Source organism: Canis aureus, chromosome 21 (assembly GCF_053574225.1).
Source record: "Canis aureus isolate CA01 chromosome 21, VMU_Caureus_v.1.0, whole genome shotgun sequence".
NCBI classification, from domain to species: domain Eukaryota; kingdom Metazoa; phylum Chordata; class Mammalia; order Carnivora; family Canidae; genus Canis; species Canis aureus.
Window position 1 is genome coordinate 238,980 of NC_135631.1, and position 15,854 is coordinate 254,833.

General features: G+C 36.2%; 1 protein-coding gene across 6 annotated transcripts in view; it reads left to right on the forward strand.

The window, feature by feature from the left end:
- The first annotated feature begins 1,747 nt into the window (after positions 1-1,747).
- The window catches only part of LOC144292093 (membrane-spanning 4-domains subfamily A member 12-like), a 29,002-nt gene continuing 14,895 nt past the window's right edge, over positions 1,748-15,854 (forward strand). Inside the window, exons 1-5 of one of the 6 annotated variants that reach the window (XM_077861806.1) lie at positions 1,765-2,235; positions 4,219-4,328; positions 4,527-4,579; positions 5,635-5,778; positions 12,903-12,959. In XM_077861806.1, coding sequence (XP_077717932.1) covers positions 4,532-4,579; positions 5,635-5,778; positions 12,903-12,959 — 249 coding nt within the window. In that variant the 5' untranslated portion in view covers positions 1,765-2,235; positions 4,219-4,328; positions 4,527-4,531. Of the gene's footprint in view, positions 2,236-2,288; positions 2,463-4,218; positions 4,329-4,526; positions 4,580-5,634; positions 5,779-12,902; positions 12,960-15,854 lie in introns of those variants that run through there. The other 5 variants (XM_077861804.1, XM_077861805.1, XM_077861803.1 and 2 more) reach the window with 5 other exon arrangements.

The window sequence follows — 15,854 nt, forward strand, 5'->3', positions numbered from 1 at the left end:
AAACTATTTGACTTTCTTATACAAACTATTTTTGAAGAATCAAATAATTCCTCAAGGGAATTTATTCTTTTGAAAAAAATATCAAACACTAAATTAAGAAGAAATAATATGATTAAGAAAGCCATGATTATGGACTCTCCAATGGTATGGATCTAATTAAATATCATCAATAGATTCTAAAATTCATTAGAAGAAAAATTGATGAGCAAATATAGAGTGGGTAAATCAAGACAAAACCTAATTTATAGTTCAATTTTTATCACTAAAGCAAGACAACCAGTCACTCAAGTGTCATGGTTATGCAAAGGGAGTATATAGCTCCAACTATCCAGAATTTTGCCAGAAAATGTGAACCTAAATCTAATGAAGCCTCTGCATATGACTACTAGGCTACAGGAAATATGAAGAATAGAGAAACAAGTTAAATGACACCATAAAGAAGCAACTAGATAAATTCAGAATGTGGGAAATTATAAGGGCCCAATGATTTATCTACTATTTTTTTTTCAGTAAACATATAGCATTTTAAAAAGGAAGAAAACTGCAAGTTTTTAAAAGAATTAATACATAAAGCAACCAAATGCAATAAGTGGAACTGATTTGAATAATGATTTAAACTAAACTACAGACATTTTTAAGACAACCAGTAAATTTTAGGATGGATTAGGTATTAGATATTTTCAAGAAACTATTGTTAATTTTATTGGATTTAGTGGGGATATTATTTTTTAAAAAAACTCTTTAACTATTAGAACACACACTGAAATATGTAAAAGTGAAATGATATCTTTCCTGTACCAGAAAAAAAAAACAGGAAGGGTAACTGATGAAAAACAAAGTTGCAAAGGATAATGGTAACAAAGTTGCTAATGGTAATGGCTCTGTGATATCTAGCATATTTTTTCTGCGTATTTGAAATTTTCCATGAAAAATGTTAAATGTAAAACTTTCAATAGCATCTCCTACTACTCACAGGTAAAGCCAGAGTTTTAAGAAGGCCCTGAATGATCTGGCTTCCTCTTCTCACTCCCTACTGTAGCCATACCCTCTTCCTTGAGCAGCCTCAGACATTGTCCAGCTGCCATTCCTTATACTGGCCACTTTCTCTTCCCAGATATTTACAAGGTTCTCTCCTTCACCTTCTTGGGGACTTTGATCAAATATCCTGTTTGTAGGGAGGATTTTTGTGAATGCCTCCCTTTACATTTCCATCCATGCATATACCCTATTTCCCTCCATACTTAATTATTCTCTTTAGCTTGTATTACTTTTACAGTATAAGTTTTCCTTATGGGTCCAGATTATTATTGGTTTCCCCCTTCTCACTACAAGCTCCCAATAGGGTAGGGTACTTCATCTGCTTTCTTCACTGCTCTATCCCCAGCATTGAGAACAGTGCTTGGCACATACCAATGCTCAGTGAAACTTTATTGAATTAGTTAACTGGTAAAACATCAAAAATAAAAGAGTTCAACAAACATTAGTCCCCTCTAACTATTCATAAGTACCCATATGATGCAAATAATTTAACAATTTAGGCCAGACTTGGTAGTCATTCATTTGTTCCTACCATGTGTTGGGTCAGTTGTTAAACACTGAATATAAAAATTAATCTATCAAGTCCAGCAGGATACACACATGCACACACACACACACACACACACACACACATTTGTAACAATGGAATATATTTGTAAAACAACTTGGTCTTCAAAGTTCTGCATGATGAGCCTGTGAGGTACCTGTGCTGGTATTATCTACACTTTACAAAAGAATAAACTGAAGACCACAGAAATTGTATGTACCATGTCTTCTAGAATATTCTTGATTGCAGGGGGCTTCTGATTATGAGGCTTCTTCCAAGGAGGGCATCCCTACAGTTAGGGATAGAACCACCACGTAATAAGGCTGCAGGTAATGTCAACCACAGCCTCCAAAGATAGAGTATGATGTTGATGCAACCAATTAAGAGTGGCATCGCTCTACCCAACCCTCATCGAGGGAACTTGTAAGCTCAGTGGAACAGTGGGGGTCTTACCACACTGTGGGGGTCCACGCGGGGCTCCTCGTGCAGAGAACCTGGCAGCTGCGCTCTTGGCTACAACCGCAGAGTCGGAATGACGGAGGGGAGGATGAAGTCCACAACCGAGGAAGCAGCGCCCGTTCAGATGTACAACCTGCAAAACCCTGAACCAAGGGCACCACGTGAGGATAAACGATCCAGTAGGCCTACACGTGAGTGTAGGGAGCCTTAGCCAAGGCTGTCACTGTTGCTAAGAATAAAACCACCCCAGGGGGGAGGTATTCCCAACGACCCCTTAGAGTGCTTCCCAAACACAGTGGGAAGAACCCCAATTAAGACATCATTTTACTTTTTATTTATTCCTTTAAATACTTCTTCTTCCATTGTGTGTTTCCAATAACTGACTTATTTTACACACACAGCATCCTCTCATATGAAGGTAGGTTGGCTAATTTACAGAAGGAGAACATAGTGTAGTGACTTGGGGATCCCAGAGTCATGGAACAAGCAGTGGCAAGCCCGGCTCCTGCCTTTCACCTTTTGATCATATTCCCATATTTTTCGCGGTTTAGGAGATGTGCATTAGACTTTGCAGCAACAAAAAACACATAAACATCATATTTTGGATGATAGGAATGATTGATTTCCAAGAACTGGGAGTTAAGAGTTTCTCTTTATGTATATTCTTTTCTAGCTGGGTTGGCAAGTATTACTTGGGAGAATCTTTAACCATGATTAAATAGGTAAATTCTTCTTTTGCTCATCTGGAGCAAGCCACAGAGAGTTCCCCATGTGAGAAGTGACTCTTCCGGGAATCACTTCTTTCAATTTATATGGCCTGCCCACAAAAATTTTCTGATCCTCAACATCAAAACCAGAGCTTGTTGTCTTTACCCAAGGTCCATATGTCCTGATCAGCCTATTCTTTTTCTCTTGATTCACATGCTCTGGAGAATGACTCAATTTTTGTGGCACCTCTGGGTCTATCCAAAATTAACTCAATAAATGCCAGAGAATCTATGCTTTGAGGCTGACCTTCCCAAACATATGTTACATGACTGGTATAAACAAATCTATTCACTTATACATAATATGGTAACAGATCAATAGATAGAAATGTAATTTTATGTGTCAAATTGATTTAACAAACATCTATTAAATTCCAACAATTTAAAAATACATTGCTAGAGCCAGACATTTTCACACTGTGAGCACACAGAAGCAAAGATGTATATGGTAAGGTACTTTAAAAACATGAGTCAAAGCCACATAGTAATGGAAATAGTGCTCAGGAATGGATGGGGTACTTAATATGGGGAGAAGAAAGTTGAGGTCAAATCATACCCAACTCTAATGTGCCACATAAAAAAATGTTCACTGGGGACTGAAGGCAACAAGAACCCAGTGAAAGATTATGAGCAGATGATTTCCACATTTGATTCTGAGTTTAGAAGTTTCATTGTGGACATAGTATAAAGACTGGACTTAAGGACTTAAGTTTCTCTATTGTGGTTATTAGATTATTTTGTATTTTTTAATTCTTTAGCAAGTTATAGTTAGGGGACATTTCCAATTTTTGACCATTAGACAATTGGGGGGTCATGAAACTGCTACAATTGTACTGAGGGCTCAAGAGAAGTGACTGCTTGAGTGGTAAGGCAGAGGCAGGCAGACAAAGCTGTCTTCCAGATTGATGGAGCCATAAAGATAGCAGCAGCCACTATACTATTTGACAGGTAGTTGTTTCCAGACACCTTTCTGTGAGTTGGATTAATTTGGAGGCACACTAGCATTGCTGCTGCAGTAACCTAGAAGTAAATTCCTGCTGACCTGTACTAAACACGAGATAAGCACCATACCTTTGAACATCTTTTTTCTTTATCAGTTGCTGAGTTGTGAAAGCTACCTTTTCTAAGTTGAATCCAAAAAAATTATATTCCCCAGCTTCCCTTGCAGTCAGAGAGACTGGAAGAGAACAACAAAAGAGACCCTACACTGAGCTTTAATTTTGCTTACATAGATGATGGCCCAGAGAGGCAGGGAAGGTTTGACCATCTGCAGCAGAATTCTGGAGTGGGAAGTAGCAAGGACACTTTCTCCTCAATTTAGATTGGTGTCTTGCTACTGGACATTGGTCTACAAACAACCTTACCAATGATTCTGAGTTCACTAATATCCTGTTTTGCTTAAACCAGCCAGAATAAATTCTGTTGTCTGCGTCTAAGAATCCTAAGGACTCCCAAAGTGTCTTTAAAGATGTAAAAGAGGGATAAAATCTAATAGGACCATAAGAGTTTTTAAACAGGTATGTTTGAGAGAAAATCAATGGGTTTGATTTTAAATTTGTATTTCAGATAATTGTTTAATTGTGAAAAATTAGCAAATGCAAGAACAAATTTCTCAATAACTTTTAAGTGCCTTATCTAAGAAAATCATTATTTTTTACAATTTTTTCTAGAGAATAATTTCATTCATTCTCTCTAATGTTTATGCTATGTTTTAGATTATATGACATCATTCCACATTGTGTTGGAAAAAGAAACCAGAATGTTGGGGGTAAGGACTAAGTGCTACTTGAGTAGATAAATTACCTTGATATTACAAGTCCCAAATAATTTTAAAAGGAGACAGTGATTCCTCTGCCTCAACAACCCAATGGAAGAGAATTAATGGAATGAGTTTCAGTAATTCTACCCCTATGATTTCCTTTTGTCTATGTATGTTTATGATTTAAAGTAAATCTGAGACTGTGGGTCCTAAAGAAAATGATGAGGTCAGAGGTATATGCAAGAGATCATCTAGATCACAGGGCTTTGTAGACATTGATCATATCACAGCATTGTGTTGTCAGCATATTTTTTGTATATCTTGGGGGAGGTGATATTCTGGAGCACTATTCCTACTTCTTCACCCCCAGCCAAATGTAGCATGCTACCTCTTTTCTATCATATACACTAATTAGTGGGCTCTTGAGTCAGATTAAAAACCAGAACTGTAAGATAAATCTTGGTTTAGGAAAATGCCTAAGACTGTTGGGGCCAGAATCTTAGGATTCAGTAGGTCTGGTTGCAAGTGGATCCTCTCACCTCATGGTGCCAAAAATCAGAATTTCTAACAGAAGAAAACCATTGCCCATTAGCTGGTTGAGGGGATGGAGATAGTAGAAATGTATCAGAGGAAAGAACTAAGACTGAGAGTAGTATATGCAAGACCAAACAGAGAAGAGGAAAAGGCAAAAGGGCTACAGAGACTACAGTTCTTCTCTCAGAACTAGAGGATGTTAAGTATACCCATTCACAAATAAGTCCCTAGATACCTTAATTTACTTGAAAGCAACCACATCTCTACAAATTGCTAGGAAAGCTTCATAAATAACCCCTGTATGAGCTACATGTAGGGATTACAAGCACTTTATGGCTGCTACCTTCCTCCATAACCTTGGCTTCTCCCTAGTTTTTGATAATTTCTAACAAGAGTAGTGGCAGAGAATACTATGATTCAGAGATACAGAAGCTATACTCCTCCACCCATGCCCTTTATATCACTCAATTTGTAACTCTCTTGAAATTTTATATATCTGGGTAATTGATTATGACATTCTTTTCTTACAGGCTGCCCAAGTAATGGTTGGTTTGATCCACTGTGCTCTGGGATATTTCTGGATACAGTTATATATCAGAGAATTTGATTCAATTTCAATAGATTACCTGCCTATAACCTTGCTATCAGGATACCCATTTTGGGCATTCTTGTTTGTGAGTAAATTATCTCAATAATGATCATTCATTCATTTATTCAATGTATTTTGCTATCGTCCATGGTCAGGCAATAATGTAGAGATACCAACTGTGAAAACATACAACTCCTACTGTCAAGAAATTCATTCTTGTATCTACTGAAGCTATTTTGAGATGATAAATTTATTTATAAAATTTTTCCATACAAAGATTTTATTTAGTTGAATAAATGTTAGAGCCAAGGAATGGTAAGCTTTCCAAAGGGCATTTTATTTTTTTATTTTTAAAGATTTTATTTATTTATTCATGAGAGACACAGAGAGAAGCAGAGACATAGGTGGAGAGAGAAGCAGACTCCATGCAGGGAGCCCAATGTTGGACTTGATCCCAGGACTCCAGGATCCCGACCTGAGCCAAAGACAGACATGCAACCACTAAGCCACCCAGGCATCCCTCCAAAGGGCATTTTAGATATGTAGTAAATGTTTATTTATAAGACTCATGTTTGCTAATAATATAGGCAAGCTGAGAAAGAGAGCTTAAGAGTTGGGGCAATAAAAGAGACTTTGAAAAGCAATCTGATAAAAAAGAAAAGAAGGAGCAGGGAGCCATTGACCCAAGAGGAATTTGGAAGAATTCACTAAGGATTTCTAAAGGATGTATATTGTCTTATAGCATGAAGTAAAATATTCCACCACCTTCCATTTTCCTACAGACTTCTCAAAAATATCTGCCTATCTCACAAAAATATTTTTCAGTCACTTGGCAAATATTCGCTACCTAATAGGGGGCCAGGCTCTGTTTTAAGTATTTTAGTTATGGTAGTGAATAAAACAGACCAAGATCCGTACCCTTATAAAGCTCACTTTCTAGTAAAGATAATGTATTAAAAGATGAAAAATACTGTGGGGAAAAATAATGTAGAGAAGGATAAGAAGGTATAAAGTTGCAATTTTTATAGGATATTCAAGCTTCCTTGAGAAAAGGCATTTGAACAAAGACTTGAAGTAGTTGAAGTGATAAGCTACAAGGGATGTCTGAAAAAAGAATATACAAGGAGAGCAGACTCTAGGCTGAGAGCAAGCCTTATTGAAAAAATAGCCAGTCTGGATGGAGCGAATTGGGCTAAGAGAAATTGTAGGAAAAGAGATCAGCTATATGATAGGAAGTATGTTAATCTAAGAACTTGTAGTCATTCTATGTACTATTACTTTGAGTAACACTGAGAGCCATTGCAAGGCGTTGAACAGAGGAAATGATATGATCTAACTTAAGTAAGAACCATTAAAAGATCATGAAGGAGCAAAAGATCAAGCAAGGAGCCTTTAAAAGATTTGATTATGGTTATGCAGGTGAAAGAGTATAGTGGTTCAAACCAGAGAGATAGTAAAAGAAAAAGTTGATTCTGGATGTATTTTTATATTAGAACCCCAAAAATTTCCTGATGGCTTGGATATGGGATGTGACAGGGAGAAGGAAATAAAGGAGACTTCAAAATAGTGGGTCAAGCAATTAAAAGAATGGACTTATGACTTATCATTGACTAAGATGGGCAAGGCTAGGAGTTTAAAGAGGCTGGAATTTCATGTGTTAAATTTAGGGCATGTTGGGTTTGAAATCCCTTTTAGACATCTTAGATGTCTTCGACATTAGAGATACCAAGTATCCTGCTTATACATAGGAGTATGGAGTTTGGGAAAGAAGTATAAATGTAAGGTCATTGGCATACGTATTTAATGAAATGACACAAGATAAAATTAGCAAGAATTTATCTCATTTGTATAGGTAGAGAGAAGGGCTATGGCCTGATTTCTGGGGGCATGTCCAGCATTAGGAATTAAGATTGAAGAAGAGGAACAGGCAAAGAAAATTGAGGAGTAAAACAAGAGAGTATACTATCCTGGAAGCCCAACTGAAGAAGGCAGAGTTGAGGAGGGAGCAGTCAAATCTCAAAGACTATAAATAGGTGAAGTTAGATGAGATACCATCTAAAATTGCCATTGGCTTTTGCAACATTGAGATCATGAGTGACCTCCACGAGGAGAGGTGGAGCTGAGAACCTGATTGAAATAACTTTTTAAAAGAATCAGAAGACAGAGCAAGTTTAGAGAACTTTTTTTTTATTGGAGTTCAGTGTGCCAACATATAGCATAACATGCTGTGCTCATCCCGCCAAGTGCCCCCCTCATTGCCCATCACCCAGTCACCTCCACCCCCCGCCCACCTCCCCTTCCACTACCCCTTGTTCATTTCCCAGAGTTAGGTGTCTCTCATGGTTTGTCACCCCCACTGATATTTTGACTCATTTTCTCTCCTTTCCCTGTATTCCCTTTCACTAATTTTCATATTCCCCAAATGAATGGAGACCATATAATGTTAGTCCTTTTCTGATTGACTTATTTCACTCAGCATAATACCCTCCAGGTCCCTCCACATCGAAGCAAATAGTGCGTATTTGTCGTTTCTAATGGCTGAGTAATACTCCATTGTATACATAAACCACATCTTCTTTATCCATTCATCTTTCGATGGACACTGAGGCTCCTTACACAGTTTGGCTATTGTGGACATTGCTGCTATAAACATTGGGTTTCATTGAATTTTCCTGAGAAATAAAAAGAAAAATAATGTGGCATTAGCTGACAGAGCAAGTACAGTATGTTTTTGTTCCGACACAGTGATTAACTGAGTCTGTCTTCCTAGCTATGGCAGTAATCCAATAGGAGACTGAGAGCACTGGGCACGCAATGTGGTGAGGCACATTTGAGTTACATATACTTACCTGCCCTATTATTATGCTACCACACAGTAAGAAAGCCACCCCAAGCTAGGAGTCAAAAGGGAGCACAAGTTCTGTGTAGTCCTTCAACCATTCAGTGACCCATACTACAATTTCACTGAACTAAAATTACTCCTGACCTCAGCCAATTATGTAATGTTATTATCCCTAGTGTCTTTATCTACCAATTATTTCTGTTTATTAATTTTTAGACCTAATGCATACATTTATGCAAGTCATCTAAATTCAACTTTGAACTGAGGGGGTTTAAATAAATCAAGAGGCAAAAGAACATATGTGTAATTTTTTTCAACATATTTGAGAGTTATTATGGAAACATGGACCATAGGTACTTAAAGCGGCTGGCCATAAACAACTGGGAGAAATGAGGGAGGCTTTTCAGAGGGAAGTGTACTTGCTCTGAAGAACAGGTCCTTTTCAGTAGCAATTTCTCCTCCTAGAGCTGCTCATCCCCCAAGTTTTGATGCTTATTGTCAACTTAAATATCACCTTATCTGAAAGACCTTTTGACAAAACTCTTAAAATTCACCCCTAAGTTATCCTCTATCATTGTACCATTTTATTTTCTTCATATTTTGATAAGACATGAAAATCTCTGATGTGTCAAAGGCCCTGTGTTTTTGAGGAAGAAACATGCACTGCTGCCCTCATTTCTGACTATGGATAGTCTTTTTTGATGCCATAGAAAGGTTGCATGCATACATGCAGTTTGTACCAATGAAAAAAATCCATTCTTGATGCACAACTACGGGTAACAACTATCTTTTTTAAAATGTATTTATTTTTAATTCACATATACTTAACATAGAGTGTTATATTAGTTTCAGGTGCACAATATAATGACTCAACAATTCTATACATCACTCACTGCTCATCACAATAAATGTACTTCTAATCCTCTTCACCTATTTCACCCACTCCCCTATCCACCTCTCCTCTGGTAACCGCCAGTTCTCTATAGTGGAGTCTGTTTTTTTGTCTGTTTTCTTCTTTGTTCATTCTTAAATTCCACATGTGAGTGAAATCATATGGTATTTGTTTCTCTAACTGGCTTATTTTGCTTTGTGTAATACCCTCTAGATCCATCCATGTGTTGCAAGTAGAAAGATTTCATTTTTTGAATGGCTGAGTAATAATATATATATATATCCATTCATCTATGGTTGAACACTTGGATTTCTTCCATATTTTGGCTATTGTGAATAATGCTGCAATAAACATAGGGGTGCATATATCTTTTCAAATTAGTACTTTCATTGTCTTTGGATAAATACCCAATAGTGGAATTATTGGATCATATGCTAATTCTATTTTAATTTTTTGAGGAACCTATGTACTGTATTCCACAGTAGCTGCACCAACTTGCATTCCCACCAGCAGTGCATGAGGGTTCCTTTTCCTCCATACCCTCGCCAATGCTTGCTATTTCTTGTGGTTTTTTTCTTTTAACCATTCTAACAAGTGTGAGGTGATATCTCATTGTGATCTTGATTTGTGTTTCCCTAATGATGAGTGATGTTGAGCATCTTTTCATGTCTGTTGGCCACCTGTATTCCTTTAGGAAAATGTCTGTTCATGTCTTCTGCCAATTTTTAATTGGATTATTTGTTTTTTGGTGTTGAGTTGTATAAGTTCATTATATATTTTGGATATTAACTCCTTACTGGATATGTCATTTACAAATATCTTCTCCCATTCAGTAGGCTGTCTTTTCATTTTATTGATGGTTTCCTTCACTGTGCAAAAGCTTTTCAAAAACAACTGTCTTTCCAACCAATGTCAGAAAATAATAAAATATTCAGGATAGGTGATTTTTGGGTGTGATTCTTACATTTCAAAAATTAAACTGCAGATTAAATGTTTTTTGAATGCTATTTTCTGTTAAAATAGTTTTCAGTAGCATTCTATTAAACACTCATGTGGGTGGACCCACTAAATTATAATAATGTGTATTTTCATGCACTCAACAAGAAGTTCCTTTTTTTTTTAACATACCAAGTCTTTTATTATGGAAGCTTTCAGACATTGATAAACAGAATAGTATATTGCCCCCTTGGTACTCATTACCCAGTTTAGACAATTAGCAGCTCATAGTTAGTCTTGCTTCATCCATACTTCCATGCACTTTCTTTATTTTACTCGGATTATTTTGAAGCAATTCCTAGACATTACATAATTTTATTTGCAAATATTTCAGTATGCATCTCTAAGATAAGGACTCTTAAATTAAAATACAGATAACTTGCAAGGAGTGGATGGAACTAGAGGGTATTAGGCTAGGTGAAATAAGTCAGTCAGAGAAAGACAAATACCATGTGATTTTACTCATATGTGGAATTTAAGAAACAAAACAGATAAACATAAGTGAAGGGAAGAAAAAATAAAATAAGATGAAAACAGAGAGGAAAGCAAACCTTAAGAGACTCTTAACTCTAGGGAACAAACTGAGGGTCGCTGTAAGGGAAAGGGGTAAGGGGATGGGATAATTGGGTGATGGACATTAAGTAGAGCACTTGATGTAATGAGCACTTAGTGTTATATGCAACTGGTGAATCACTAAGTTCTATCCCTGAGACTAATAATACAATATATATTAACTAAATTGAATTTAATTTTTTAAAAGAAATCAATAAGAAGTTCTTAAATGAAACCAATAAAATTGTATCTACCCTCCATGCCATGAAATCACGTTAAAAATATTACTTTAGGGATCCCTGGGTGGCGCAGCGGTTTGGCGCCTGCCTTTGGCCCAGGGCGCGATCCTGGAGACCCGGGATCGAATCCCACATTGGGCTCCCGGTGCATGGAGCCTGCTTCTCCCTCTGCCTGTGTCTCTGCCTCTCTCTCTCTCTCTGTGACTATCATAAATAAAAAAAAAAAATTACTTTATTCCATCCTATGGAAGTACACAAATATACAAGTATAACATTAACCCAATAATGGTTTCCTCCTCCCAATGCTTTAATAGAAAACCGTGGATTTATTACTAGGTGATTTTTCCAGACGTTACCATAGAACTACAATAGGAATCTTGGTGTTTCAGAAAAATTATTTTCAAAGTTAAATTGTTCTTTAGCTAAAAAAAGAGGAAGGAAATGAAAGGAAAAGAAAAAAAAGAAAAGAAAAGAAAAAGAAAAAGAAAAGGAGAAAGAGAGAAATAAATTAACTCCAATTCCTCAAGAAGAGGATTTTTTAAAAATATTAAAAGCTACATTACTCTTTGAGGAATCTAAAAAATAATTGAGGCAAAAGTGGGGAGAGAGCCCTAACTTATTTCAATGAATCTGATACCTTTAGCTCTCTTATGTATAATGGAAAATTTGACTGGTTTGGCTCCCTGGTTCTGGGAAATTTCCCAAGAAATAAGAGTGTCTTTGTTATTCCTGGGCCCCTTGCACCATACCTGAGTGTTCAGGAGCTGGCTGTTGCAGAAAGACCAACCACAGATAGGTAATGAAACTCCATAATGAAACTATGGAAACTGAGGCTCAGATAGGTTTTGGTTGGTGATATACATTGATATGCCAGGAGGATGATACATGCTGAGGATATGGAAGCTTCATGCTTAGACCATTCTAGACCTATGCATTTCTTCATTTGGCTGGTCTTGATTTGTTGATAAAATTATAAGTATAGCACTTTCCTGGGTTCTAGGAGTCATTCTAGCAAATTATCAAATCTGAGATGGATAGTGGGAAAGCTTATATTTGTAGCCAGTTGGTCAGAAGTCCAGGGGGCCTGGAAATCCCCAAGTTTATGGCTGGTGACTGAAGTGAATGTAGTTTTACTGGGAACTGTGCTCTTAACCTGTGAAGTCTGAGCTAACTCTGGGAAGTTGGCATTAAAATGGCATCACACTCACAAAGCAGAGACCACCAGGACACTGCCAGAGAAGTGAAGGAGCTGGAGGCACAGGAAACCTTTAGGAATTTTAGACATTCAGGGATTTCATCTCACACCTCATCAAATATATTTAAATGTTCTCATATCCCCATATTAAATATAATTCTGTTTTGAAAAATTAAAAGGCTTCTTGTGATTCTGTTTTTGGAAAGTTATCTACAAATAACTCATTTAATTTGTTATTAATTATACCTCCTCAGTTATCATTGTGGAAATCTCAAGAAGTGAAAAAAAAATCTAACTTATTATAAGTTATTTTCAAATGTAGTAAAGTTGTTATGGATCTGAAATTTACTAATTAATGAAGTTGACATTATGTTACATATTATAGACCTTTCATTAAACTTGTTATTAATTTTTTAAAAGTGTTATTGAAGCTGTCAGAGGAATCTCTTGGGTGATAACAAAGATGCTTATGTGTGCCTCTTTTTGTTCTCAGTTTGTCATATCAGGAATTTTTGCAATAGAAGCAGAGAAGACATCTTCCCCAAAATTGGTAAGAATAATTGAAGCTATTTCAAAGATAAAAATTTAACTTGTCAAAGACAAGGATACCACTAAGAAGAGATATCATTGCCTCTTAAACAGTAGAAATGTATTCAAAATACTAAAATGTAAAATATTGCTTTACAATACTTTACAATATTTTTAAATGGATGTACTCCAACAAAAATCTTTGTTAATTTAATAAAATATTAAAATAACACAGAATGCTTGAAGCAAACCAGGAAATCAGAAGTGGAAATTTAAATATGATATGTCATTTCTTTCAAGTTAAATGTCAAATATGATAGATAAAGTGTAAATGGATACTTTGAAGCAGTGAGAGAGAAAAATATGTGATTAGAACAATAAGTTAAGATTTTTTTAAATGACTTCTATGTACCAGATGACTCACTTAGAGTGACTTAGATGCCTCACTTCTTTTAAATGACTTTTTAAATGACTTCTATGTACCAGATGCCTCACTTAGAGTTTTTGTATATATTTCACAACAAACCCTATCAGGGTGGTTAATAGCATACATTCATTGTATAGATAAGGAAACTGAGATACCAAGAGTATCAGCAACTGTCTCTAAAGACCTAGATTTATTTTTTCAATTTTTTTATTTAAATTCAATTTAGTTAATATGTATTGTATTATTAGTCTCAAAGGTAGAGTTTAGAGACTCATCAGTCTTATATAACACCCAGTGTTTATTACATCATGTGCCCTCCTTAATGACCATCACCCCATCCCCCCCACACCTCCCCTCCAGCAGCCCTCAGTTAATAGTTAGAGCTTAGAGTTAAGAGCCTCTTATGGTTTGCTTCCCTCTCTGTTTTCATCTTATTTTATTTTTCCTTCCCTTCACCTATGTTTATCTGTTTTGTTTCTTAAATTCTACATATGAGTGAAATCACATAGTATTTGTCTTTCTCTGACTGATTTATTTCACTTACCATAATATGGTCTAGTTCCATCCAAGTCATTGGAAATGACAAGATTTCATTCTTTCTCATTTTTGATAGCTGAGTAACATTTATTTAGATATATATATATAAATATATTTAATTAATATTATTATATTAATCCTTTAATATTATTATTATATCCTTTATTTATATCTATAAATCCCATTTATTTATATATATATCCTTCTTTATCCTTTCATCTGTCATTGGACATCTCAGCTCCTTCCATATTTTGGCTATTGTGGACACTGCTATAATGTATAATAATGTATAATAATGTGTGACATTATTATAAATAATGGAGTGCATGTGCCCCTTCAAAACACTGTGAAAACAAACAAACAAACAAAAAACACTGTGTATCCTTTGGATAAATACCTAGTAGTGCAATCCTGGGCTGTAAAGTAGTTCTATTTTTAACTTCTTGAGGAACCTCCACACTGTTTTCCAGAGTGGCTGTAAAGTTTACCTTCCCACCAACAGTGCAAGAGGGTTTCCCCTTCTCTACATCCTCACCAACATCTGTTGTTTCCTGACTTGTTCATTTGAGCCATTCTGACTGGTATGAGGTGGTATCTCATTGTGGTTTTGATTTGTATTTCCCTAATCCTGAGTGATGTTGAACATTTTTTTCATGTGCCTTTTGGCCATTTATATGTCTTCTTTTTTTAATTTATTGTTTAAATTGGAGTTCAATTTGCCAACACATAGCATATCACCCAGTGCTCATCCCATCAAGGGACCCCCTCAGTGCTCATCACCCAGTCACTGTTCATGTTTTCTGCCCATTTCTTGACTGAATTATTTTATTTTGGGGTGTTGAGTTGGATAAGTTCTTTATAGGTCTTGGATATGAGCCCTTTAACTGATAGGTAGATCATTTGCTGATATCTTCTCCCAATTCCATAGGTTGCTTTTTAGTTTTGTTGACTGTTTCTTTTGCTGTGCAGAAGATTTTTATCATGATGAAGTCCCAATAGTTCATTTTTGCTTTTGTTTCCCCTGCCTTTGGAGAGCGGTCTAACAAGAAGTTGCTGTGGCCAAGGCCAAAGAGGTTGCTGCCTGTGTTCTCCTCTAGTATTTTGATGGATTCTTGTCTCACATTTAAGTCTTTCATCCATTTGGGGTTTATTTTTGTGTATGTGTAAAAGAATGGTCCAATTTCATTCTTTTGCATGTGGCTGTCCAATTTTCCCAACACCATTTATTGATGAAAAGACTGTCTTCTTTCCATTGGATATTCTTTCCTGCTTTGTCAAAGATTGGTTGACCATAGAGTTGAGGGTCCATTTCTGGGTTCTCTATTCTGTTTCATTGATCTATGTGTCTGTTTTTGTGCCAGTACCACACTGTCTTGATGATCACAACTTTGTAGTACAGCTTGAAGTCTGGAATAGTAATGCCTCCAGTTTTGGTTTTCTTTTTCAACATTACTTTGGCTATTCAGGATATTTTCTGGTTCCATACAAATTTTAGGTATGTTCCAGCTCTGTGAAAAATGTCGTTGGTATTTTAATAGGGATTGCATTGAAAGTGTAGATTGCTTTGGGTAGCACAGAAATTTTAACAATATTTGTTAAAGCCAAAAGCATGGAATGTTTTTCCATTTCTTCATGAATTCCTCAATTTCTTTCATTAGTATTTATATTTTTTTAAGAGTTTACTTATTTATTTAAGAGAGAGAGAGAGCAGGAGCAGGAGGGAGGGGCAGAGAGAGAGAGAGAGGGATAAGCAACCCAAGGACCCTGGGATCATGACCTAAACCAACCAACTAAGCCACTCAGGTGCCTCAAGTGTTTCATAGTTTTCAGAGTACAGATTCTTTGCCTCTTTGGTTAGATTTATTTTTTTAAGATTTTATTTATTTATTCATGCGAGACACAGAGAGAGAGGCAGAGACATGGGCAGAGGGAGAAGCAGGCTCCCCATGGAGA